Genomic DNA, 26,073 nt, shown 5'->3' with positions numbered 1-26,073 from the left:
ACTTAAGAAACCAACTGGGAGTGTAAGAAGCAAAAGTGCTGTCATCTTTTTTCATGTCTATCAGTAAAAAGTGGGTGGGAAAGGAGATGTGCTGTTCGTAAGGCCTTTAACACAATAACCAGAAGCAACGAGTTCAATTTGCTATTTAACAAAACATTCGCTTTCCAATGAAAAATGACTGTAAAAAAATAATTACATAATAATAACGAAAAAATCATCAGTAGCAGTTTTATTTCATATAATTTTAATTAAATGCCAGGTTTTATCCAAATACATAGTGACAGAAAACGAGTAAAATAAAGTAGTAAATAGATCATTCATCTCTTTTAACATTAAAATATATAAATTAAAAATCTGAATAAATATAGAGCACAAAATTGCTTAAATAAACCTATAAAAATAAATGTATTTTATAAATTCATAAATACAGTTTGCTAGTAATGAGAAGTACAAAATCAGGCTGCTGACAATCAGCTTTTCTTTTGGAAAATAATTACAAAAGAAAAATATAAATAACATGAAAATCACTGAAGACATGCCTTCCTGTTTGCTAATTGATACCATGACTGGTTAATTAAATCACTCTGTCTTACTTCAGCGCATCCTTTTTATATGCTGCTGCAAATAAAAGACTATAAATATTTTTATAATAAATAAAAATAACTTAAGACATTCATCTTTTAAATAGTAAACTAAACTAGAGTGTATATTTGTGATCTACTTGAGAGTAAGTACATTATTAACGTTGTTCCTGGCATCAGACTGGTCACAAGTACTGCTAGGTCACATTCAGCCAAAGCTCTGGTATCCTGCAGTTACAGTTTCAGCTTGGCATATTACATTCCTACTGCAGAGTATATTTTTGATGCATTTTGCATAAAGCGCTCATATTTCTGTAAAACCAGCCAGGTATACATCATCTTCTTTGCTGCGTTCATCCCCCCGAACTGCTCGCAGACCTTCTGGGGAAGATCCTTGCTCCTGCAGGTGTAAGGCACCTCCAGTTCAGTCATCGTCACGCTTAGCTGGATGACACTTGCGTCCATGGCCCGGATGAAATTCTTCCCACAGATTGCTTCTGGGTCATTTCTTATGGTTTGCAAAATATTGTAAAAAACGTGCATGCAGCAACCCGCATCCAGAGGTGGGCATTCGGGTATTTTCTTCGCCATTGCTTTGACTTGGGTGTCAGCATTTAGCCAGCTTAAGGTTTTCGGTGTAACGATGCTGCATGCGTTCTGCAGGGGAGGAGGAGGAGAGAGAAATCGTTAATCTTTTGGTTTGCATCTGTCCTGGTAGTTTCCACATTAGACTGTCTAGGAGCATGCACATCTATTTTTCAGCTTGTGTCTGCTTGAGGGTTTTTTGTTATTGTTCACCGGCTGTATTAACACCTACGCTCCTTTATCAAGCAGCTATTATACACTATCTGTGGCTATGATTGCGCAGCACTTTCTATCTTAATAACCTGCTTGGCATTGTTTTCAGCTTTTCTGAGTCTTTTTTTAAACCATATAGGTAAAATTTACTCATGCAACACATTTGCTGGGACCAGAATAAATCTGCTTCAGCAGAAATGGTTTTGATTTCAAGAATGAATTCAGGGGAAACGTTTTATACTGATTTTTATCAGCGTATTCTTGGGAACACGTTCCCAGGAATTGAAATTTGCCCGTGGTATTGACTTTCAGCTTCAGTGAACGTTTTGCTGTCTCCAAGGAAATGCCAGGCTGAGCAGGATTTTCTGCAGAAGTGCTCCTGACTGCTCTAATATTAAGGTCAGACTGAAGAGGAAGGCAATTCTCTCCATCTTTCCAGTGATCTGACTGGTTTCATCCCAAAAGCTGCCTGCTTCAAGCTTGATGTGACTCAGGAGACAAAGAAAAATGCGCAAGTCTGGAAGACCACAGCTGGCACACCCAAGCTGTCCTAGACATTGCTCCAACTGTCCTAAAATAAGACAACACAAATGCTTTCCTTCTTGTATGGAATACAGAGAGGTGCCTCTTCGAGGTTCTAACCCAACTATTTATTTTCTCATGGTCTTCCTAGTATTATGTAACTAAATCAAAGCATTCCTCCCCAGACACGGGCCCAGCAAATGCAAAGTATTACACTTACGTAGTTTTTAAACAAGGTAGTTGCTTGCTTTTCTAGCACTAGCAGGGGCCTTATTCTGGAAGTAGAATGCCTCTGCCTCTGGTCTGTAGTAGTTTTGCCATCTTCGGATGTTGGTGCCAAGGAGACCAAAGGAGCCAGTGAGCAGAAGAGGAAGATTACAAATCTGGTGATTTCTGCATTCAAATGAAAAAAAAGAAAAAAAAAAATACAATGAGTACAGTCTCAGGCGTCTACACCGTTTTTGCAAAACTTCCTGGTTCTTTGCAGCGTGCTAACTTTCTAAAGCAGAGAGACTTTGAGTGGCTGAGCTAATGACGAGCATCAACCAACGCAACCTTACGGCACGGTTAGGTCGCACCCACCTGTCTGGCGTTTCATGGCGGGCTCAGGCGGCGGCTGGCTTGGCCAAAAGCTGGTGGGACGTCGGCGTTCAGGCTGCTTGGTGGCTGGAGTGCTGCGGCTGGGGACAGCCGAGCTGCGTTTAAGTACAGCGGGTTTTTGCGTCAGTGGCTCCCCCATGTTCTCCTGCAGATGATGGTGTGGGATTTTTTTTCTTTTTTGAAAGATTACATCAAAAATTGGTTCAAATGCGTCGTCACTGATTGTGATCTAGCATGCAGTTTCAAACTGACACAGATGGTGTCCCACATCATCTCTTTGACTGGGAGTGCAGGACTCTTGGCTTAGCCATCCCATCTAAATCCCTGGGAGCTCCAAAATGTAGGACTTTAACCTTCCTTTTTGGTTTTTGTGCCTTTTTCTTTTTTCCCAGCATGATGGAGCACGTAAGCATGCACCCGGGTTGTTGAAGCCAGCAACCATCTCCTGCCGGGGCCAGTGTAAGAGTGGGCTGACGGTGGCAGTGGAAAACCCATGAGAGGCTTCCAGATGAGCGTATGTATCCCCCTGCTGGATCTCTGTAAGACCCCATCCCAGTGGTGTAACACCCAGTGCACCCCATCAGCAGATGTCCAGGATCCACCTCCTCAGCTCTCGCCCTTCTCTCTGACTGCCAAACCTGTTTTCTCTGTGCCCAGTTACTAAAAGCAGGAGATTCTCAAACACAGCAAAACAAAAAATACTCCTAGGGCTTAGAATTATTTGGGGGTATCACGGAGAGAGGTGTTTCTTTGTGCAGGGTGCTCTTTCAGACAATGAGTGTGGACAGCTCCTTCCAGGTAGAACCGTGCTGAAGGAGCGCTTGTTTGGAAGCACCGAAGAGCAGAGGGATGCAGCTGCTTAGAGCCCCACCGTGCATTACGAGGTGCGTGGATGACGTGAGAGTTTGCACATGTAGGAGCACACTGGGCACCGGGCACTGCCCGTCCCCTTCCAACCCTGCCACCCTTCGCAAAGGGATCACTTCTGGACTGTCCCTGCCACAGCAGCAGTACAGGAGAAGCTTGCAGCTCGGCTTTTCCCCAGAACAAAATTCAGCCGCTGGCAATGCTCTTTCAAAGAATTTCCGAAAGTTTGACTTCATTTTCTGCCGAACCGAGGGTAGCAGTTTGCCTGGTTATTCCACTTCGAGCCATGCCTCAATCTCTTGGCGTGTGCGTGCTCCACACATCCTTTCCTATCTGTGCAGCTGCAATAAGCTGCCGAGCTGATAAGGGAGCAGATCGGTATCCGTCCTGTAAAACCCAACGCGAGTGGAAGTTCAGTGTTCCACCACGCAACCGCCAGACACCGCAGAGCATCTGCAATTTACTTGGTGAAGTTTTGCTGACACGAGCTGCTCTGCAAGCTCCCTAAAGTGGAATTTGTCACTATCACCTCCACACCTATCGCTGGAAAAAACAGATAAACCCCTGAGTGGGGAGACCTGGGTCTGACATCAGACAGCGCTGGGGCTTTTGTCCCTGGGCTCAGCGACTTTTTCCAAGAGCAGGTGCTGGTACTTTTAGCTGTGAACTTTGTTTTCCGATGGCCTTGTGGTGCTGCGGCAGCGGTGCCCTCCGCACAAGCGATTGGGGTGCTTTTACTGAGCACACGACTGCTTCCTCCCTGAAACTCGAGTGACTCTCAGGATGTAGATAAGTGAAATGGCAAATGCTGTGCTACAGGTCCTTGGCCAGGGGACGGGGCTAATGCTGCACCTTGTAAATGCCACCCACTCTTTCCCTGGTGGGGAGCAGCCTTCAGATCCCAGAGGGAGACCGGTAAAAGCCTGGGATTTATTCCCAGCCTGCAGTGCCGTCCCACGCTCCCTTCACGGCCTCACAGAGCCCGGTCCCCAGGGCATCGCGTCCCCGCCATCTCCTAGCGACAGGGACACGTGCCAAGAGCCAGGGAATTCTGGATGGCGGCGCCTGGCCCCCGCCGCCTCTCGGCTGCTTTTTGGGAGCACCTGCGGTGCCTGGGCCTGCGGGACTTCCCCTGTGGCCTTGGCAGCTGGGTAGGGGCTGGGGGGCACAGTGGGATGGGGAGGGCTCGACGGGGGGCAGGGGGTCTGCGGGGTGCTCACTGCCTCTCACCGCTCCCTCTCTGCAGAATAAGTCCCGCTTCAGCGCACGCACGAGCCCCTCGGGGCAGGAGGAGGATGAGGACCTGCCACTGGGCGAGGAGAGCCCCGAGGCACTGCTGGAGCTGCTGAGAGACCCACACAGCCCCTGGGCCCTGCCGCCGGGCTGCAGCCCCCAGGACCAGCAGCTGCGGGACGTGGCCGTGCAGGCACCCCAGCTTGTCCGTGGCACCCGCGTCCTCCAGGTCTTCAGGTCCCTGCGGATCGTCGGCAAGGATGTAAGTGCAGGCTGGCAGGCAGGGACGGGCTGGTGCCCACAGAGCTACCCATCTCCAGGCCAAAAAAAACACATCTGCTGAGGGGGAAAACGCCCTGGGAAAAGCAGCTTCCCCAACCCAGTGCTGCTAATCCTGCTGGGGTCGAGCTGCTGACATCCCCACTACACTAATCTGTGCTACACATACATCACATGGATCAACACCACATCTCTGCGTCACCTGGACCCGCATGACACGAGGTGGTTCAAGGTCACGGTGGCCAAACACAGCTCTTTGTAGGTAGAGGAAGTCGACGAGGATCTGCTGCAGTTACAGCACCTGGAGGAGCTCATACTCTGTGCCAACCAGATCAGCAGGGTAACCTCGGCCAACCTGCCCCGGACATTGAAGGTGAGTGAGCAGTGCCTTGTGACGGTGGGATGGGGAAAAAGGTCCCATGTGGGAACGCTGCACAAGCTGAGCAGCTCGAGGGTGTGCCAGGAGCTGCTCACTGCGAAGGGTGTTTGTTGTTCCCTCTGTCCTGGGCAGGTCCTGGAGCTCTGCTGCAATGCTGTGGCTGATCTGCAGGAGCTGTGCGCTCAGCCCCCTCCGCAGCTGCAGCACCTGGGGCTGGGGTACAACAGGCTGTGCGGCCCCTCGCAGGACAAGTACCTCACTGCGGACTTCTGGTAATGCTGCAGGGTAGCTGCTGGGAGGTGGGCAGATGGGAACAGCTGCCCCCAAGCCATCGAGGCACCCTGCATTAAGAAATTACAGCCCTTCAGCAGGGTTGTTCTGGTTTTTTTTCTGCCTCCAACACCCCATCAGTGCGGAGGGGCCTGTCTCGGTTTGCTGCCTTCTGTCTCACACTTTGATGTGAGCTTGCTGGGGCAGGGTCTGGCTTTGCTCTTCCCAGTCCTTGCTGATAGTCTTCCCTGGGGATGGGCCTAAAGCTTCAGCTGTATCACTGAAGGATGCAGTGGGGTGATTAATGGATGCTAAAGAAAAAACGATTTTGAGTTATGGGGCAGGCTGGCAATGGACTATGTGAAATCATGCTGTTGGATTCCCCAGTTTCACCCTATCTGTGCCACTGCAGGTTGTTGTGCTGAGGAATCAGAATTTCTGTTCCTTTTCTCAACTCAGGGCAGCAGTGCCCTCAGCTGGACGTTGTCTGCCTACCCTTACTGCTGGATTCTGTCCTTTAGGCCAAATCTCATCTCCCTTGACCTGAGCTTTAACAACTTAACAGAGCTGCTGGGGCTGGTCTCCCAGCTGTCCAGTCTGCAGAAGCTCCGCGTCCTGGTGCTCCAAGGGAACCCTCTGGCTCTTGTTCCTGCTTACAGAGGCTTCGTCGTGGACAGCCTGCCCCAGCTGTCCGTCCTGGACGACATCCACGTAGGGCCCGACGAGAGGCACCAGTTCCGTGGTTTGGCGAGGCAGCCAGGTGAGGCAGGCAGGGGACCCTGCAGCAGCACATTTATAATCAAGGTGTTTTTAGCCTTAATCAGATCCAAAGGTTGCAGGAACAATCCAACCCTGTCCCTGTAGCCTTGGTGTCACGGCCTGCCCCCGTCTTTCCAGACATGGTCTGGTTTCACACTGTGCGTTTCCCTCTTGAGCTGCTGAAAGAGGAACATCTCTGCTCGGGAAGATGCTGACGTGTGCTGCAGTGCCAGCACAAAGTGGTGCCCGCTCTGCAGTGTGGCACGTCCCAGGCTGGGACAAGAGCCCAGGAACTTGGGGACACCTGGGAGAGGGAAGCCCTTCTTGGTGGCCCCCCCGAATGAATTTATGCACTGTGTGTGCTTTATTGAGTCGAAAATGTTAACCAGGGAGGCAAAGCAACCAAGCCAGATGTTTGCATGGCTTTGGAGTGACCCCATGTGGCTCTGGCTTGTCACAGCATTTGCGAAGGGTGGCAGGGAGGGATGTCAGGTGGCGAGACTTGGCATCCTGGAGGTTTCCTCTTGTTCTGTGCCTTTCTTGCTCCTCAGCAGGATTGTCTTCCTTTTAGAGCTGATAAGAAGTGAAGCACAAGTGGTTGTGAGCATTGGGAAAATCAAGGGAGTTCCCGATCCCAGCACTCTCCAGGGACTGGAGGTTGGCTCCGAGGCACCGGTGATCACCTACAGCTACTGCGTGACCTACGAGTTTGTGGAGGGAGAGGAGATGGAGGACGGCGGCAGCACTGAGGTTGGTGTTTAACTGAGCTCCTGAAACAGGAGGCTCTGGCAGGCCACAGCGAGGGGGACTTCACCTCCAGGCTGCAGAGCAAGACAGTTCATAACGAACCTGTCATGGGCAACATGAAGCTAGGGACAAGTTCCTGTGTGGCCACACCTGGCAGCACTCATCTCTGCTGGCCACGTTCCCTGTCCCTCTTGAGAGTCCAATGCTTCTCTGCACGTGGTAGTGCATTTATGGCCCTCCTGCAGGTGCCACTGTGCAGCTCGGCTTGCTCTGCCCCTTCTGATGACCGGGATGGGCTGGGAAATGGGATTTCAGAGGCAGTGCTGCCCCTGGGCCTGGTGCAGACACAGCCAGACATGCCCTGCCAGGAGATTCCTCTCTGTTCCAGGTGATGAAAATTCATCAGAGTCCTGTGGTGGCCACCCTGGGTGCGGACAGCTCTGCAAGGGACACGGGGGGAACAAAGGGCCAGCAGGAGTCTGCAGCCACGGAGGAGCCCATGACACATGCTGGTAATGAGGAATTATAAATCCTCTATCCTACTGATCAGGGCAGATTGATGACTTTTCCAGGAATGTGGTGGCATCGGTGCATCCCTGCAGCATCAACTGCAGCTGGGCTGTTACTGGGATTGATGGGTAACGAATTGGCACCAATCTTATCCTCTCCTCAGGAAGAAAAAGTCACCTCAATTTTTTTTTTCCTGCACAGCACATTTGTTTGTCACCCCTGGAAGGCCCTGGGCAGACACCATTGACTGCAGCTACAGGAGGGAGCACACTGCCAAGGACTTAGTGAGGCTGAAGGGCTACCTGGAGGCTGGAACGATCGTCTCAGTCGTGGAGGAGAAGGTGAGCGTGTGGCAGGGCCAGATGAAAGGGGCAGGGAGGGAAAATAGCTGCTGGGGGGGGGGACAGCAGTGTCACCGCACTCCCTCTAGGAGGCACTCTGGGCTGGCAGTGGCCCCAGGCCAGGTCCTTGGGTGTCCCAGTCCCTGCAGCGCCAGCTCCTCTCTCCTGGCAGGTGCTCTCGTGGCCTGTTGATGCTGACTCAGAAGAAAGTGCAGTAACAAACAAGAAGGCAGGCCAGGGGCTAAAGAAGGACAGTGCCAAGGTAGGATGCTGGGAGGGAACAATGTCCAAACACCATCTGAGCTACAGTAATAGTGATGGGGCAAGGAGGGATCTCCTGTGCCAGTTTTGGGTCTCGGGGAGTATTCCTCCAGACAAATCCCTCCCTGCTGTGGGAGGAAGGCAGCAGCTGTTTTGCACACCCCTCAGCCTGGATGCAGAGGTGGGCGAGTGGCTGGGCCTAGGTTATCTGCTTTCTGATGAAGGGGCCCCAGCCCTCAGCTGACACTTATCCCATACTGGTGCTCTGCAGAGTCCTGTGCCCAGGGACAAGCAGAAGCAGAAGCAGCAGGAGAAGAAAAAGAAGAAGAAGCCGTGTGAACTCCGCAGCGACCCACCCATTCGGAGAACCCTGGGCTCTGGGAGAGTGAGCCTGGAGGCCCTGCTGGCCACTGAGGACCTGGTGACAACTGTGTGTGACTTTGGGATCCTCGTCACCGAGCAGCCGCTGCAGCCACCGAGTCTGGAGGAGAAAGTGGTAAGGAGTGTGTCCTGGGGCAGGGCAGTGGGGCTGGGCTGCTGTGGAAGGGGTTCGGCACATCGTGCCCTGCCCACCCATCCCTCAGTTACCCCTCCAAAAAATGGGCAGAAATAGCCCTGCCAGAGTGCCACCCACCGCTGCTGGCATCGTTATTTACTATTGGCATTAGCAGTAAGGGCTGCTACTTTTTATGGGCTTATGGTAAGAAAATCAGTCAGCTTATCTTAATTTCCAAGAATGTGAAAGCAACCCCTCATGCTTCCACTGATCCTCTGTCTCTCTTATCATGGCAACGTGCACCAGCTGTCCTGACACTTTCTGTTTCCTGGAGTCTCTTCTGTTCTCTGGGCAGCCCCTCTGCTGTGCTCCTGCTTCCTGTCACTGCTTTCTTTTGCCTGTTAAATCCTGGTGTCAGAACCCGGCGGTGCTGCCTGTCACAGGGCTGAATTGTGGGCACTGAATTTCAACACCGCCTGAGTGTGGAAATGTCTCTCTCCACAGGACAAGAAAAAAGGCAAAGAGAAGAGCAAAAAAACGAAAGCAGAGAGTCAGGCCAGCCGGAAAACCACAGCATCTGCCAAAGGTGACAGAGGGATGGGGCTGGCTGGGCAGAGAGCAGCGTGTGTGAGAGCAAACACTGGCGGTGCCCAGCCCGGAGGCAGCCGCAGGTCCCCTGCCATCCTGCCAGCTCCACCACGCAGGGTGCTTACTCACATCCTGAGCTTGGGGCTCTGAATGCTGCCATTGAGGCTGCGGGGGCTGTAAGGCCAGGCACACGCCCCGGTACAAATGTCCCGGCGTGGGCAGCTGTCTGGGATCCGTAATAAGGTCTGGGATCCATAATAAGGTCCTCATCCACCCCCAAACGCTTTGCGGAGGGGATCAGTGGGCTTTCCAGCTCAGAGCTCAGGTGCTCAGCCTGCCCAGGAACAGACCCCCACTGCTGCCACCCCTGCAGACACCACCCCAGCCCCTAACGGGCATCCCCGGCTGCCCAGCACGGAGGTCAGGCTTTGCTCTGTCAGTGGCGTTGCTTAAACCACTTGGAGACAGAGCTCACCCTGCCTCTTGCAGGTTATTTTTCCAGCACTCGTTTTGACTACAAAAATAGCAGTGCCAGCGTGCCGGAGGGGTAATGCAAGAGCAGGAGGAAGTGGGGGAGGTGGCTCAGGGCAACGCCAAAAAGTTGCTCAGGGGTTGAGGACAGCATGGAGCAGGCGGGGCTCTCTCCCCAGCACCACTGGGAGCTGTCAGGGGAGCCCCATGTCCCTGCTCTGACGTCAGGTTGAGTTGCTAATTTAACAGTGCAATTAACTCCCCTCCCCAAGAGCTCTGGCTGTTTTTTGTGCACCCTCACCCTGTCCACGGGAAGGACTTCAGACCCTGCAGTCCTATGCTGGCTGTGCTTGAGGAAGCCTGCCGGCCTTCCAGCTACCCAAAAAGAAGAAGGAACTCCTCGGGTTATCACAGCGTTTGTTCCCCACCACGAGATGCTGATTTGCAGTGCGTGCTCAGCCTGCTGCCGAAGCAGGGAGCTGCTGTCATACGACTGCCTGGTGCTTTTTTCTCCCTTTCCACCCCAGTGCCTGTGGTCAGCGTGCGTGTAGCAGCAATTCTCTGTAGCTTGAGCGAGAAAAACCCCCTTCTGCTGGGGGTTGTGTGCCCGAGGATGGGTCGGGTGCACAGAACACAGCTGCCGCCAGAGGAAGCCCCGAGCGGTCAGCGACTCGAATTCAACTTGGCCCTCCCGGCCCCTCTTGCAGGTGGGGGGTGGCGGCCACGGCCCCAGGCTGCAGCACAGCAAGGTCTCGGGGTGCATTGCTCAAAGAACACGTCAAAAATCTGCTGCCCCCACAGCTTGCTACGCCCAATACCGGCAGCGTCCCGTGGCTGCGTGCTCTGCCGTGACTCATGAGTTACACACACCCCGACCACAGACGGGGAGGTGAGAGGGGCCATGGGGGCAGGTGGCTGTGGTGGTTTTACCGTGCTAGGCAGCTGAACACCACCACCGCCTCTCACTGCCCCTCCTCAGATGAGGAGGGGAAGAAGGAAAGGAAAGAACAGCTCACGGGTTGGGATAAGGATAATTTAATTAAAGAGAAAGAATATTATTAGGAAAGGAAATATTATTATTAATTAAACAATTCAACTAAAGGGAAAAAAGGGAAAGGGGAAGAGGGAGGGGGAAAGGGAATAACAAAGCAAAACGAGGCTGTGTGGAAGTGCAGAGGAAAGAAATTCCTCTCTCTACTTCCCACAAATGAGCGATGCTTGACCACGTCCTTGAAGCAGGGCCTCAACGCACGTAGCCGGTGTTTGGGAGGAGGACAGACGTTTTCGCAACGAGAGCCCACCCCTCCCCTCTTCTTCCTTTTTCCACCTTTTATTGCTGAGTGTGACCCCACATGGTATGGAATATCCCTGGGGTTGGGTTAGGTCAGCTGCCCTGCTGGTGTTTCTTTCTCACTTTTTTGCCCACCCCCTAGGAGGGTCAGAGAGAGTCCTGATGCGGTGCCAGCACTGCTCAGCAGCAGCCACAACACCGGTGTGGTACCACTGCTGTTCCAGCTCCAAGGGCAGAGCGCAGCACTGTGTGGGCTGCTGCAGGGAAAGTTAACATCCCAGCCAGACCCAGCACAGTGGGTCACTTGATTGCCACCGCAGCATGCAGGTGGCATCCGCCTGCGTCACCAAAGCGTGCCGTGGTCCTTCGGTGCTGGCTCTCCGTTACCCTGGAGCTGCAGCAGCGGCCGCGCCGCGGGGCACTGGGGACGATCCCAGGCCTTGCAGCCGGGAGCCGAGGCTGATTTGCATCCCTCTGGCGGCAAATGCACACAAATAATAAGTGCTCTCAGGGAAATCGGGATCCCTTCCAGGCGGCTCAAAGGGGAAAGGCAGCAAGCTTTGTCTCGAGCAAACAATTCGCCCAGACGTTGAAGGATGCCTTCGGAAGTAGCCTCACGTAGGTCTCCTTTACCTCATGCTTGATTTTCCAGGATCCTCAGGACGATTTATGCCTGCTTCTTTCTTTTTTCTTGGAAATTACAGGACAATTTCACCACAAAAAGCAAAAATGCACCCACATTGATCGCCTGCTTAAAGATTGGGCTTAAAGAAGCCGGGCTTACTGCCCTAACTCATATTCAAGTGGATTTTCCTTTAGGGCCCAGCAGTCAGAGCTAACGTGGTGGGCACATCCCCCTGCACGCTGCCGCTTTTCGGGCGATTTATCCTACAAAGACCAGGGCTGATTTACCACTTTTCCCCAGGAAAAAGAAAAACCAAAGACTCCGCTGAGCCGGAGGAGGGCCGAGGGCTCGAGGCAGTGCCGTTGACAGTGGAATTCCAGGTGCAGCTGCTGCGGTGGCCCTTGGCTGCTGCTCAGAGCCCGGCGAGCGCTGCAGTGGCGGTGGGGAAGGCTCAATAAGGCGGCCGTGGCCGGAGCGAGTGATAGAGGTCAGTGAAATAAAGCCCACGGGGACACTGCTCGACCGACTGCTGGGGCTGCTGAGTCTCCAGGGCTGTGGGATGGAGCGCGGTGGGGGGAGTGCGATGTACCGGGGGGGCTGGGGGTGCGGTGAGTGGGAACTGGGGGTGCGGTATGCAGGGGAGGGGAGGGGTTGGGGGTGCAATGTGCTGGGGGGAATCGGGGCGCAACGTGCAGTGCATGCAGGGGAATTGGGGCTGCAACTTGCAGCAGGTGGGGGGCAGCTGGGGGGTGCTCCGTGCGGTGTGTGCGGGTGACTTGGGACTGCTCCGTGCGGTGTGCGAGGGGTAATTGGGGCTGCAGCGGGCGGAGCCGGGGCGGGCCCGGGCGGGGCCGGGGCGGGCCCCGGGGCTCGTGGGGCGGTGGCAGCGGGCGGCTGCCGGTGAGCGGAGGAGAGGAGGAGGGAAGGAGCCCGGCGTGGCCAGCGCAGCCCGGCTCCCGGCCGGGCTCTGCCCTCGGGGCTGGCTCCGGAGCCCGGCCCCGCGCTCCTGTCCTCGCCGGGATCCGCGGCGGTGAGACGCGACCTGAAACCGCGCTGGGGACGGGGGGGGGGGGCTCGGGGTTCCGGCTGGCACGGCAGTGCCAGCGGCGGGAGGTGGGAGCGTGCGGCTCTCGGTGATCACCGGCTTGTCCTTCTTCGTCCCCACAGGGCCTGGATCCCGCACCGGAGGTTGCGATGTATCCCAGGATTAAAAACCTGGCGCTTTATGCCTTGTCGGTCACGCTGCTGGCGTGTCTTTTTTATCTAAAGAGAGAGGCGAAGTTGGCAACGCCGTCAGCAGAGCAGAAAGTGGATGTAGCGAGTCGCAAACCCAAGCCTTTGGCTCTGGGCAACGCTGAACCCAGTAAGTGTTTGCCAGACTTGACCCTCGCCAACTCTTCCCTCGCCCTCCCGGAGCTTCACCGCGTGTTCCTAACATACAAGCACTGCCGGAACTTCTCAGCGCTGCTGAAGCCTTCCAGGTGCCGTAAGGACACGTTCCTCTTGCTGGCGATCAAGTCTCCCCCGATCAATATAGAGCGGCGGGTGGCAATCAGGAACACGTGGGGGAAGGAGGTCTCCATTGGTGGCAGGCACATCAGGCTGGTATTCCTCCTAGGGCGCTCGGAGGCCAAAATTCAAGTGCAGCCCCTGCACCAGCTGCTGGCTTATGAAAGCCAGGAGTTTGATGACATCGTGCAGTGGGACTTTGTTGACAATTTCTTCAACTTAACCCTCAAGGAGCTGCATTTCCTCCGCTGGTTCATGGAGGACTGTCTGCATGCCAGGTTTGTGCTGAAGGGCGACGACGATGTCTTTGTCAACACTTACAATATCGTTGAGTTCCTCCAGGAGCTGGACCCTGAGCAGGATCTCTTTGTTGGGGACGTGATTGCCAACGCCCGGCCCATCAGGAACACCAAGGTCAAGTACTTCATTCCAGAGTCCATGTACGGGGCCCCCTTCTATCCTCTCTATGCGGGCGGAGGGGGCTATGTGATGTCTAGAGTGACAGTGCGCCGGCTCCAGAGCACCGCAGAGGACACGGAGCTCTTCCCAATAGATGATGTCTTTGTGGGAATGTGTCTGGCAAAGATGGCAGTGACCCCAAAGAACCATGCTGGCTTTAAGACTTTTGGGATCCAGAGACCTTTCAATCCTTTGGATCCGTGCTTGTACAAGGAACTGATGGTTGTGCACAAACTAAACCCAACTGAGATGTGGATCATGTGGACGCTGGTGAAGGACGAGAGCATTAGGTGTGCAGTGTCAGTAACACACGCCTACAGAAGTGGTTGGAAATGAAGCTCCCGATGAGCACAGTAGGATCTTGGTTGGTGACGGATACAGGGTGCTTAAACTAAAAATCAGGTTGTGGTAGAAATGTGTCCTCTACTAACAGGCTGTACGTGAGCCGTAGGGTTTTGTTTGCAGTCAGTCTTTGTCGGTGGGTTACTGAATTGTCAGGGGAAGGGGATGGGGCTGGTAGCTTGGTGAGACGCGGCACAGGGGACTCGGCTCAGTTCCTCCCGGCCACGCTGGGGCCCAGGGAAGTCACAGCTGCCGCAGGTAATGTGAATGAGATGCCACCTCCTGTGGAGGTTCTGCAACACTGAGGCTGGTGTCGGACTGCCAGCCTAATTTGGTCTCTCCTGGGAAAGGTAACGATGACTAACGAGTGGCGGAGCACTTGAAATTACTTCTAACCTTTTTAGTCAAGGCAAGGGTAGAAGAAGGGCCAGTGTATGCTGCTGCATCTACTGCAGTGCAACTTCATTGTCCCAGGCCAGCAATCCCACAGGTCTTGTGGGACAGCAGGAGAAAAGGAATGGAGGTGGGGGATTAAAAAAAAAAAGGCAACTTAAAAATGTATTGCCTTAACAGCACAGTGATCCGAGGGATTGGGCTCCAACTTAAGCCCTTTGGATTTTACAGAAGGTTATTACACGTTTACTTGCACTAGAAGCTTTTGCACAAACACTTTCTGATCTGGTTTGAGAGGAGAAATATATCCTGAGTGGTAGTTAAGTCCCAGTGGCTGCAGCTTTTTATGCTGCGTGGGAGGTCTTTGGGGTTTATTTGCTTCGTTTGCTTGCTTTCGCGATGTTGGGTATAAATAAAATACAGTTCTGAAAGTATTAACAGGAATCTTCCTGGGTCTGCTGAAAGCTTCAGCTAGGAGCAAAAGGAGGCTGAGGCCTGGTGCTATTTGCATTAAGGAGTCGTGGATATTAAAGAGGACGGCGTTATGAGGAAATGGAAACTTGCCACTTCCTCTCCTCTGAGCAGCTGCCGCTCTCTGCCCGCGGTCCAGGCACGATGCATTGATGCAGAGGCTGTGATTAATCTCCGAGTGCTCTGGAGTAACCAATCTGAGGAGCAATCAATCCTGAAGCCGAGATTTGCTGACGGTTTACGAAGCTTCTCAGCCTCAGGGTGCCTTGCTGCCAGATGTGCTGTGTGAGCAGGCAGCGACCTGGAAGCTTTAGAAGAATGTAAGGGGAGAGGGCGTGCGATTACAGAAATCAGAGCTGGTTGTGCTGTGCCTGTCTCGTGTGCCGGCTGCTCAGCGTTCAGGCCACCAGCAGTGAGCTGGAGCTTCCAGAGGTGCCCGGGGAGCGCTGCCAGGAGTTCCTTGTCTGGGCTCCTGAGGCTTGGAGGGCGTCCTGAGACCAGGGGTGTGCCAGGCTCCCTGGGGAGGCTGCCTGCCCCGCGCCGCTGTGGGGTGCGGTACTGCAAAGCCTGGGGCTGAGGGGTTCCTGGCAGCCCTGCCTGACGGTGTATTTTCCTTGCGGCTTTGGCTTTCTAGAGCACCAGCTGTATGTCAAGTTTAGCTCCACTGTGCGACTCTTCCGGCACGAGTTGCCATTCTCACGGGAGCTGTTTCTGTGCTAGATGCAAGGTGTGTGTCTAAGGAAAAAAATCCTTCTGTGAGCCTGTGTGCTCGAGTAGAAGTTGCTACATCTCACTGCAGCCCTAGCAGTGATTAATCAGCTGTACCTGAGGCACTACGTGTGGTTTGATTAGTTGGCTTTGTAAATGAGGTTGAGTATCACGCAGCAAAGCCCTCCATCTCGGCACTGTGCCATGGGCACCACTGCTTGTTCCAGAGAAGAGACTGGACAGAGCAGGCTTGGTACAACGTCAGCTGCTCTGGCAGCATTTTTGTGATCCCCTAACCGAGTCCAAATGCAAACTCAGGAACACCACACAATGAGTGATGTCACGGCAGGTCTGGGCTTAAGTGCGTGGGCTAATTCCCCATTATGCAACTCTCACTTCTTAATGAAGGTGTGGGGGGATCTTTTCCAACCCTTTTTGGGAGGTGCTGGGGAGCCACTCAAGTATTTCTTTCCCTTTTTGACTCGATTGCACTGACTAATTGCTTCCTGTTGCAGCTGAAGGTTAGATATGTGGGGGTAGAGCCTGTGTCATAGCATAAAACAAGAAGTGGGGCAGCAAGGGGGGTGGGGGCAGGCTCTGAAAGGGGAAGAATGACCACTTTCCAGACTCCTGGGTTGATGCGTGTCTTTCTTAAGCCATATCCTTGTCATGCAAGTGTCTGAGTGGAGTTATTGCAGCATTGTGACAGAAACACAGCCTGGATGTGCGTTTCAGTCAGTCCCTTGGTAGTTCTTCAACTGCAGCACAGAACAAATGGGAGCTGATGCGGTTAGAAGGCTGACCTGAAGTTGCCTGTAGCTCTTGAGGGTGTGGTTGTGCCGCTGCTACAACAAATTGTCTTGTGACAGTTGAGTTTTCCCCAGTGCTCCAGCCCAAAGCCATGTTTGGCACCCTCTGACTGCTGGCACAGCAGACACCAGCACCTTCCTGTGAGCTTTGATTCCAGGCCCTGCCTTCCTCTTTGGATACAGCAGCATCCAGCGAGCAGCAGGAGCAAGGAAAGTTGGTGTTGTTTTTGCTTTTCAGAACTTCTACTATATAATCTAAATTTATAGTGCTGCGCAGCTGAGATTGCATTTGTTCAAAAGGCAGGCAAAATGAGACAGAGAAAGGCTCGTGTCACAGCTGCAAAAATTCCTAGTCAAGCAGAACTCTCACCACATGTAGTGCATCTGCTGCTAATTTATAGTGGAAAATCTTATGATTGTATGCCTTCTTACAAAAGGTGATGAATGGGGATTAACCAACTCAAATCAGCAGCGACAGAGTTCTAGCCAGTGCTACTGTACAAAGCAATCTCAGCTAAAGTTTATATTGTCTATACAGCAAATTCTGCAAATTTCACATTAGGCTGTCAAGTTAGAAAATGAACACAGTGAAAGACACTTGCGGTTTTGAAGCCTGCAGTGAAACATTAAGCTTATCAAAAGAGAGAATTCAGTTCTCCTGAACCTTGTGCTGGAAAGCATTCAAATACGTAAAACTCACTTTTTTTTATTGCTTTATAAAGTCTGCAGCAGTTGTGACAACTACTCCGTAACCACAGTATCTTGAAAATCACATCTTATGCTTCCTGGGGAAGGCAGCTGGTTTACAAGTAGTGACTCCTGGGTGAAAGAGGCTGCTGGACTGTACCGCACTGCAGAACTTCTCAAAGAAGAGCTTGGGTAACTCCAGAGAAAGTTTTCAGCTCTATAGCAAATGTTTTCTCTGATTGCAATTAAGGGTAATTAGATATAGCTGTCAAACTCAACTCTTACAAAGTCAAAACAACAAACAGCACTTAATCTCTTATCTATGTGGGCGTACTTGAAAGGAAATGCACTTGCACAGTTTAATAAAGGTTTCTACTAACAGATATCATTTACTTCACAGGTTAAAAATAATCACTTTTAAATACGCTTCTTTGGCTGATACCTAGTTAGCCTCTATGTCAGAGAGCTCCCAGAAACACATCGCACCATGGGTAGGATCCTCCCGGCAGAGACGATTAACAACAAGCTATCCTTGATAGCGATTTTCACATTTGCATAGTTAAACACTTAAATAATCAAATTCATAATTCTTACAAACGTGGTAGGTTACAAACAAGGTGAAGGCTTTTTGGAGTCTTGGAATTGACTTGATTTGTAAAGCAAGCCTATCTAGGGGGGGGTGGTGGGGGGGAACGGAATCACAGGCTTATTTCAGCAGTTTCCCACTATCCACTTAGAAGTTTAGGACCCTGCAATTTCTGATCAATTCTCACATACTCGGAGGTGACACTCTACTTCTTCTCAGTCTTCCCGAAGATAAGGGTCTTCACCCGCATCTGTATTTCCTAGAACACCCTGCGGCAATGAAGACTCCTCTCCTTGAGCTTTTATGAGCTCTTCTGTTTGAGCTTCAGCTAACTTTGTCTCTGCTTTCTGGGACAGCTGCCGCACTTCTTGCACTTGTGATTTCACTAGCTGAATGTGGCTTCGGGCTGTCACTGAGGCTTGATCTGCACCTGAAAAGCAGTAATTTAAATACATTAGGTTAGACAGCACTCAGCAAACCTTAAATTATAGAAGCAACTGTCTACAATTATCACCTCCTTTGTTAAGTGTTTTGATGGCTCTTGGGCTATGTTAATGCTAAATGCGTTTGCTGTTCATTTACCTGAACCAACAACATGCTGACCTTGAGATTTTTGCGTCCCCTTGAATTCTTCCAGCCCAAGCAGGTTTCAGCCAGCATCTGGTCGAATTGCATCAGCTTGTGCTGTTGGGTTTGAGAACTAAGCCCAGCCCGGTCACCGTGTGCCAGGAACTTTCAGTCCTTGCCATGGAACGTCAACTGGGAAGTGTGGCACTGCTGAACATGGAAACCTGTTTTCCTATGCTCCTACAGATCCTATGGCTTTTTCAACAGTTTCATCAAGAAATGTGCAGTTAGGCTGCTCCTGGATATTTATGTTTCCTCCTCATCTTCTTTCTCTGCTCCAGTAACTTTGCCCCATTGCCTGAAGTCAGCCTATAACTCAATCTCAGAGCTATCAAGTCTCTGCATGTTTTGTGGAAGTGTGTGTACAGGCAGAAAACAAAATTCCTATCATCCCTGAGTGAAAGGCAAATAGTCTCACTTCAGTAAAAGTGAATCCAGCACCTCATGGAGCCTTATTAAGCACCCTTATTTCTGTGGCTCCCAGAACCATGTTTTAACAGTGCATTTGAAAGTAACGCTTCCCTAAAACATGTTCTGGCATGGCTGCTCTTCATCTGAACAGCATCAGAAGTTTCCAGGCCTAGTTCTCGGAACACTTGTACGACTTGTACGAGACCTGTACCCAACAGAATACAAGTTCTTAGTGCCTCTAAAAAACAGGCACTTGTTCTGAACTGGTACATTAACTAGTTCATATTCTCTTTCTCAGTTCCATTCCCATACAATAAATACTGCCTAAATGTTAGGGGAAAGATTCTCAGTATTTCTGCTCCTGCATACCTGACTGATACGCAGCTTCTGCTGCCATCTCGGAAAGACGTAACGCTGTCATCCAGCTGGACTCCAGCCTTAGGTATTCTTGCTGTTTTGTTGTCATCTAGGAGTAAAATAAAGAATTACTCAGCTTGATATAAGAGTTTCAGAACGCTCTTCCAAACCTTTGAGAAAAGGTCAGCAAGTGACAGAAGAACTTTCTGAGCAGCATAAATGAGGCAAGTTGCTGACCGAAGGGAGATGATTACTTACATCAACTCTGGCTCCTATCACCACCTGCCAGACTGCATCTACTTCTTCGGAGTTCATCTTCCCAAGAAGATTTGCGTATTGCTTGTAGAGAGACACTAGTGTATAAACTGCCTGCAAAGGAATCATTTCACACAGTTACAGGAAAATCTGTAAGTCACTGATGTTCTCTCAGCATTAACTTCTGTTAATTAGTCACAGAAAACAAGAAGGAACCTGCCTGTATTTAATCCCCAATATATACAGTGGGTTACAAATTAATTTAATAGTTCCAAAGGTACTGCGTTCTTAAGTTTACTTTCAATTTTAAAGATGTTGAGAAAAGGAAGAAGTACACTCTGACTCAAACAGAACTTTCATACTCCAGGAGTCTCTGCATCGTTCTGGGCTTTTTGGAATCCAGAGCATGTAACTGCCACTCCGATCTCCTGCTCTGAAAGCCTACTTGTGCTACAGCAGTTCCTTGCAGGATCACACAAACATGCCTGGACTGCATGAAAAGCAGAAATATGTAAGGGCACACTACTCATAATCACTCAGCTTACCTTCGTATACTCTGTCAGTGCTTCAATTAACGCATATGTTGTTTGAGAGAGGAGAGTGGAAGTGCTGTCTGTTACCAGAGAAACCGCTCTTTTAATCAAGGCATCATTACTGAGAGAAGATGAGTTCTGCTTCTGAAAGACAACCAATTTGCATCATCTTTACAAGGACTTTTCAGTATACGTTATCGGTAACAAATAACGGTAAGCAAAAGCAGACTGGTAATTATAAGGTTGGCAGCCTAATTCTTAGTGGTGTTTAGCCTTTCTCTGTAGAACAAGGCAACCTTTTTTAAGACATTACTGAAGGTAAACCCCATTTTTCTCATTTCTGTTCCTTAACAACTACGCAGCTTAACCACCCGTGATCCTGAGAAGGAACGAGGATGGTACTCAGCTAAGCGTTAGCTCGTACACCGCTAAGCAAGTGGTTCTGACTAGAACTGTTTCTAAGCATCGGATCTCCCTCGTGACCCGTTACCTCAATGACCGGGACCGCGCACAGCGCCGCTCCCAGCCCCAGGCCCAGCGCCTGCTGCCACCGCCTGCTCCCTCCGGGGAGGCAGCGCTGCCTCCGGGCAGCCGCCAGCACGGGGAAGCCTCGTCTGCCAACACAAGAAACAGGAGTCAAGCTCAGACACAACCCGGACGTGGCGTGAGACGGGAATCACAGAGAAAAACAACGCGTAGGGGGCTCTTCTAGGTGACCCGGTCAGCAGGAGCCTTCTGCATTTGCAAACGAGCAAGGTTGTTTAAGGCCCTATTATTTAATTATAGCCACAAGGAACAAAAGGCAGGCACAGTAAGCTAGCATACTGCTGATCCCGTGAGGGAAGGCAGGCCTCTTGTACGAGCACGCTGTTAATGCTCAATCACGTTGAAAAACAGGATTTAAAACACGCTCGTCGGTAAGCAAGTGGCACGCGCAGGTACCTGAGGAGCGAGCGGCAGCTCCGCAGCCAGCGCCCGGCGGCGGCCATCTTGGGTCGGGGCGCGGCGCCGGAACTGGCGTCAGGCGCGCGCGGCGGCCGGTGGGGGCGATGGGCGCGGAGCTGCGCGTGCGCAGTGTGCGCGCGAGTGGCCGTTGGTAACGGTCGTGGGGCGGCCGTGAGGTAACTGACGGCCTGAGGCCCCTGAGCGGCCTCAACTCCCCCCCGGAACGGCCTCAGAACCCCCAGGAACGGCCTCAGAACCCCCCGAGCCGCCTCAAAACCCTCACCCGGCCCCAGCCCGAGGTACTTGCTGGGCTCCGGGCTTAGAACCGGGCGCGGCCCAGCTCTTTGTGCCCCCACTGGTGTACTTCGGCTTTACTGTTAGAGTATGTGGTGCTGCGTTGGCTTTGGGTGGTTCTGTGCCAGTGATAATCCCCTGCTGGGGTCTCCTCCATAGTTACACATGAAAAGCCTTAGTCGAGTGTTTATGCTTGTTTGTTTTTGTTTTGTTTTGTTTTGTTTTTCCCCTATATACCAGAAGTTCGTGCTGTTCTCTGAGAAACTTGTCACAGTTTAGCTTTAGCAGGGCACTGCTGTACCAGTTACATCTCTCAGCTGACCCCGTATCTAAAGTATTTATTGAGAAATGTTGCATGCTCAAAATTGCCAAATGATAATAGCCCTATGGATGGTGTGGTGTTGGTGCCCCCTCCCCACAGAAGTGTACCTTGTAAATGGGGGGAAACCTTGCACTGATTTGAAGTGGCTTTTTTAAGACTTAGAGAGCAATTACGAGTAATTTCTCCATCTCTGCCTTCACACCCTCAGTGAGGCAGAGCTAGGCAAGGCAAGACTTGTTTATTTGAGATGCTGGTCACGCTCAAATCGTGTCGCATCCCTCCCATCCTTCCACCACACTCTGCAGGCTGCTGTTCCCTAGGGGTGGGCTGGGTGCGGGGTGGGGCTCTCAGGGCAAAGCTACTGGGAGGCTTTCAGATCTTCCAGGGAATGGGGACGATGTCTAGGAGACAGGAAAAGAATTGGCAAGAGCCACAAAGATCAGAAAGGTGCATGTGTATAGATACTTTTTTTTTTTTTAATCTTTCCTTTTTACATAAGAAAATAAGATTATGCTTAGGCAGTAACAAAACAAAATGCTTGCAGAGTCGGTGCAGGAGGAAGGGACGGCCATCCTGTGTGCTGAGCGTGGAGCCTGATGCTTTGGGCCAGTCTGTGGCTGCTGGAGCAGAAGGGGAGCAGTCATTTAAGCACGAGGAAGTACGTCGTCCAGCCAGCGAGCAGCAGTGCTCCAACCAGCACCGTGTAGCTGAACAGCACGAAGGCCAGCAGCTCCCTCAGGACCTTGAGGAAGTGGATGGCAAAGGAATCCGGCATGGTTCTTCCCAGCACCACGGGGCAGGTAGGGTGTGTGGAGCTGGCTGCTGCCTTGTTCTGCTGTGCTCTGTATGAAGGAGAAGCAAAGGGATAGGATGGGTCTTTCCCAGAAGGATGGCGTGGCTCTGCTGTAGGGAGAAATGGTTGTTTTCAGGGGGGTTAACAGCCACCCAGCCTCCTAAGAAAGTTGCTAATTACCAAAGCATAAGTGTTAGGCTCGTCTTGGGTGAGCTTGTTCAGACTTTTCCAGGGTTACCAAGCTGTGTACAGTGTTGAAAAGGAGTTTGGGATCTGAACAATGTCTCCAAATCAGGACTGGTAACTAAGCAAATTAAAATATGGATGCACACATAATGGACGCTGTTGTGTAGCTAAGGATTGGTGGCCCCCAGTTCAGCCGGATCCTGCTGCCTTTCCCCCGTGTCGGTGGCTGTGCATCCAGGAAGCTTCACAAGCAGAGTGTTCGCTGATGCATTACCACCAGTGTGTTCTGATAAAAGTGGTCAATTTCTCCAAGGAAGCCACCATTAATATTTAATGACATAATTGCATCTAATGGAGATACTGGCACAAACTGAGCCTTTTGTTTAAGAGTGAGGAAAACTCGGGCTTAAATACAAGTTTGCACAGGAAAATATTTCTGTCTCACCTTAAAAATAACCTTTAAATGGGAGACACAGGGTAAGATGCTGTAGAACTCATCTTCCATCTCTATTTTGAAGTCATATGAACACGTCACTTTAGAAAATGCTCATTTGTAAGTTTAATATAAAATCTGAAATTTCACAAAAGTTTTTGGCTTAAATCTATAAGGGGCCAACTAAAAAATTCTGTCTCCCTGACTCGCATGTTCTTTTAAATTTTGGTCACAACCATGCCTGACAAAATATCCCCATTCTTGGTGAAGCACATAAAGGGAATTTAAAAACAGATTTTGGGTAAAACTAACCTAAAAAGATTATTTCTCTTCTAAATAATCTAAAGCCAGTCAGAGTAAATTGAATTCCTGTTCTGCCACTTTGAACGTTATTTTAAAAAGCACGATGAAGAGTTCACAGTTTGATTAAAATGAAGTCATTCTTTTGCTTTTATTGAAGAGTTGGTTATTTCTTTCTAAACTCAGGTGCATGTATACGTGAGGGGAGCTATTGCATTTTAAAACCAGCTATGGTTTCCCAGTTGTTCAAAGCATCGAACTTTGATATTTATCGGCTTTTTGAAACTTCTAATAGTCTAAAGTAGTACTGACAAAGAAATTGCTTACCCGGGTAGATGATGCGTTCTACTTCGTAAAGTTCCTGTTCCTCTGGTTCTGTTCTGCAGCTGCCCCCTGAATTTCTGGCTCCTGGAAGGTTTGTACTGTAGTTTGATCCCCTTCTGAGCTGCTCATCCGGGAGCCAGGAGCGGTGAGGCTGTATTTGCAGCCCGCACAAGGACTAATGCACTAGGTGTGGTCAGGACCAATTATTATATGACAGAGCGCCTTTGCACGCCGCGCGGCACAGCAGTACAGAGCACTCCAAATAGCTCCCCTTCCCCGGAGAGCTTTTGTCAACGGCGTTCGGTGAGTTTAAGCACCATTGCTTTCCTGGTGGTGTCAGTCAAAACCTGCATTTGTTTAAATGTGTTTTTTTTTCCCCCCCTCTAACAACGTACTGTGTCATCGAATGCTTTTTATCGTGCAGTTCAGTTACCTGGAAGACTTCGTTCTCTGAGAGCCCCGTGCTTCTGTGGGCCGCTCAGGGAGCAGGGTGCTTGCCTGGGGATTGCCCAAGATCAGCAGCACAGGACAGGCTGGAACTGTGCAGACTGAATCAGGCCCTTTTATCAGAAGCGAGTGAGCACCGAAGGCAGTCTAGTCTATACATAATTGCTCCTTCACTACCCTAATATCTTCACCCACACACACCCAAAGTCACCCCTACCTTTTAGAGAGCAAGAGCTACAACTTGCTTGTGGCAAGCGGGGAGGAGGGAGGTAAGATGCACGTTTATTTTTAGCAAAACTGCTTTCTGCGAACACTGTATGAAAAGTGAAAGTCTTTAGGAGTGGAGGTTGGATAATGTTTGCTTTTCTTTTTGCTTGTAAAGTGGTCAAATGCAGACAGCAGAGAGAAGGAAGAGTGTGTACTGCAAATCAAATCTCTTACCTACAAAGATATTATGATGTAGAAAATGGCCCCTTAATTTAATTAAGCTCTCTTGTTATCAAATTATTACCCGCATGGTCAGCAAGGCCTTAGACAGAAGCAGAACATAATCAAGCTGCTCAGGAAGCCTGTTAAGTAGTAATTGCTCCTCCAGAGAATCGATCAACGTCAAGATGTGTTTTTTTTGTTGTTGTTGAACAGTTCCAGGAAGAGACTTTGTCTAGTTTGTGTATCCACATGGCTCTTGCTTGGTGGTGGCCAGGGCTACAGGCTGCAAAATGTAGGCAGTGTTGTTGGTAAATTAATCTACAAAGTATTCGCATAAAGTACTTTTTGAAATAAATGTTGCCTCCAATGCTACTAACACGTTTATTGACCCAAGTGAAAAGGTAAGTAAGCTGTTGAATTTGTGCTCTGCATTTGTTCCATTATTCATTTGTGTTGGGCCACAAAATGATCGGTGCTCGTCGGTTCCATGTGATTAATTTCTGAAACTCAGAGTCATAACCGTAACAATGTGGGAAAATGATTTTTTTTTCAATGCTGTACACATCATGTGGGATAACAGCAGAAATGTTTGCTAAGAGAGTGATTTAATGTGGTGTTTGTTTTTTTTTAAAGTTGTTTTTAACTGTTTAATAATGAAGGGCAGTGTGAAACAGAGTCCCCAGTGTTTGCTGGGAAGGGTGTGAGGATAGTGTCAGCACCACAGGCATAGGCAACAGCCCCGGTCTGCCTTCCCAGCCCCCAGCAATTAGCAGCGTGGAGTATTCCGGAGCCAGAAGCTGCTTCTTGCGTACGTTGGCTCAGCAACGCCAAGGCCCCAGCCCCCAAGGCCATGGAAAATTCCGCTCTACAATTCTGGACTCTGCAACAGCAAGTACCACAATTTGTAAACTGAACAGAGGAAAACAAAAAAGGGATCTGTTTTAAAGCTGCAGCTTGCTGGTTCACTGAGGCAGCTATTTTTGGTCTGCATCCCATGCGGGGAGTGTCTGTGTGCGTGTATGTGTATCTTCAGACATAAGCGTTGGGCACACTGAGCTAATTCATGCTCCGGAGTTGCTTTGCAGTCGGGTGGGTGCATCTAGGACAAACAAGCCGTATCCCACAGAGTCCTTCAGAGAATGCTGGAAGTAAAATACTAGCATGTTCCTTGTCCTTTCCGTGCTGTTACTTGTACTTGCAGGCAGTGCTGTTGACATGCCTGTGGCCAGCTCAAGATTTAGCTGTTGCTGCCTGTGCTAGAGAAAGTCCAGTGAATGTCTTGGTGACTGGACTTGAGCGTGGCCGAGGGGTAGGTAACACAACAGCATGGTGCAGGCCCTACAGGAGCACTTCTCTGGCTGCCTGAGAGCCGTGTGGTTTCCAAAGAGGCACTGAGGATGTGGCAGCAGAATTGTAGAGAGCATGGTAGAGCAGCTGAGGCCAAAAGGAGCCTGCTTAGCTTACTCTTTCTGTTTCAGTTTGGTACTTTTGTGAATTAGGTGTCATTGTTTTTTTTTTTTGTCTTCAAGATTTATCTAATCCTACACAGTAAAAAAGTTACTGCTTTTCCTTTAGAGTGGTTATCTTGTGTTCAAGGATGTGAGAAAATTGGACTGCTGTGGCTATGGCCCTTTTATCTTCCTGTTGATGTGAATGTGGCGGAGCTAGAAACAGGAATTCCTCAGCTGTTAGCAGAAAGATGAAAGCAGGACAGACCTTTCCAGCAAAATTATAATGTTGCAAGTTTTAGCCACGGTAGGAAATGCTAATAGCAAAATGTTACAGTTGTACATGTTATTTTAGTAAAGTGATGTTCTGATATTGGGGGAAAGAAA

General features: G+C 50.5%; 2 protein-coding genes and 1 long non-coding RNA gene across 9 annotated transcripts; 1 reads left to right on the top strand and 2 right to left on the bottom strand.

The window, feature by feature from the left end:
- Positions 1 to 771: 771 nt before the first annotated feature.
- B3GNT4 (UDP-GlcNAc:betaGal beta-1,3-N-acetylglucosaminyltransferase 4) lies at positions 772 to 17,672 on the top strand. Of its 7 annotated transcripts, none has more exons than XR_004754841.1 (13): positions 778 to 4,519; positions 4,615 to 4,863; positions 5,143 to 5,253; positions 5,392 to 5,531; positions 6,051 to 6,289; positions 6,860 to 7,038; positions 7,424 to 7,547; positions 7,747 to 7,886; positions 8,059 to 8,148; positions 8,419 to 8,643; positions 9,148 to 9,229; positions 11,919 to 12,190; positions 12,786 to 12,895. XR_004754841.1 is itself a non-coding variant. In XM_035340850.1 (13 exons), exons 1-12 carry the CDS (start codon positions 4,424 to 4,426, stop codon positions 12,074 to 12,076), a joined length of 1,833 nt encoding a protein of 610 aa, XP_035196741.1. In that variant the 5' UTR covers positions 778 to 4,423; the 3' UTR covers positions 12,077 to 12,105; positions 12,786 to 12,907. The 7 variants fall into 7 exon arrangements, 6 of the variants coding, with proteins under 6 accessions (XP_035196746.1, XP_035196742.1, XP_035196741.1 ...); XM_035340850.1 differs by having other exon boundaries at positions 11,919 to 12,105; positions 12,786 to 12,907; XM_035340851.1 differs by lacking the exon at positions 8,059 to 8,148 and having other exon boundaries at positions 776 to 4,519; positions 11,919 to 12,105; positions 12,786 to 12,907.
- Positions 17,342 to 20,865, bottom strand: DIABLO (diablo IAP-binding mitochondrial protein). The gene is made up of 6 exons (XM_035340856.1): positions 20,708 to 20,865; positions 20,256 to 20,379; positions 19,778 to 19,909; positions 19,236 to 19,346; positions 18,990 to 19,086; positions 17,342 to 18,012 (listed from the first exon to the last, which is right to left on the bottom strand). Exons 1-6 carry the CDS (start codon positions 20,752 to 20,754, stop codon positions 17,798 to 17,800), a joined length of 726 nt encoding a protein of 241 aa, XP_035196747.1. The 5' UTR covers positions 20,755 to 20,865; the 3' UTR covers positions 17,342 to 17,797.
- Positions 20,866 to 21,234: 369 nt separating this feature from the next.
- On the bottom strand, positions 21,235 to 23,884 carry LOC118175150. Its single transcript, XR_004754898.1, has 2 exons — positions 23,366 to 23,884; positions 21,235 to 22,168 (listed from the first exon to the last, which is right to left on the bottom strand). It is a non-coding gene; the product is annotated as an uncharacterized LOC118175150 (long non-coding RNA).
- Positions 23,885 to 26,073: the final 2,189 nt, after the last annotated feature.

The sequence above is a fragment of the Oxyura jamaicensis genome, chromosome 15, assembly GCF_011077185.1.
Source record: "Oxyura jamaicensis isolate SHBP4307 breed ruddy duck chromosome 15, BPBGC_Ojam_1.0, whole genome shotgun sequence".
NCBI lineage: Eukaryota > Metazoa > Chordata > Aves > Anseriformes > Anatidae > Oxyura > Oxyura jamaicensis.
The sequence above is the reverse complement of the archived record's forward strand: the minus strand, read 5'-3'. Positions and strand labels throughout refer to the sequence as shown.

Bases quoted from the DNA above. Each gene is read 5' to 3' on its own strand.
- DIABLO (XM_035340856.1), bottom strand. From the start codon at position 20,754: ATGGCCGCCGCCGGGCGCTGGCTGCGGAGCTGCCGCTCGCTCCTCAG. The intron at 19,910-20,255 runs GTAACGGGTCAC...GTTGTCTTTCAG, and splicing joins GCGCGGTCCCGGTCATTGAG to AAGCAGAACTCATCTTCTCT. The intron at 19,087-19,235 runs GTAAGTAATCAT...TTTTACTCCTAG, and splicing joins TGATAGGAGCCAGAGTTGAT to ATGACAACAAAACAGCAAGA.
- B3GNT4 (XM_035340850.1), top strand. From the start codon at position 4,424: ATGGCGGCGCCTGGCCCCCGCCGCCTCTCGGCTGCTTTTTGGGAGCAC. The intron at 7,039-7,423 runs GTTGGTGTTTAA...TCTCTGTTCCAG, and splicing joins AGGACGGCGGCAGCACTGAG to GTGATGAAAATTCATCAGAG. The intron at 8,644-9,147 runs GTAAGGAGTGTG...CTCTCTCCACAG, and splicing joins CGAGTCTGGAGGAGAAAGTG to GACAAGAAAAAAGGCAAAGA.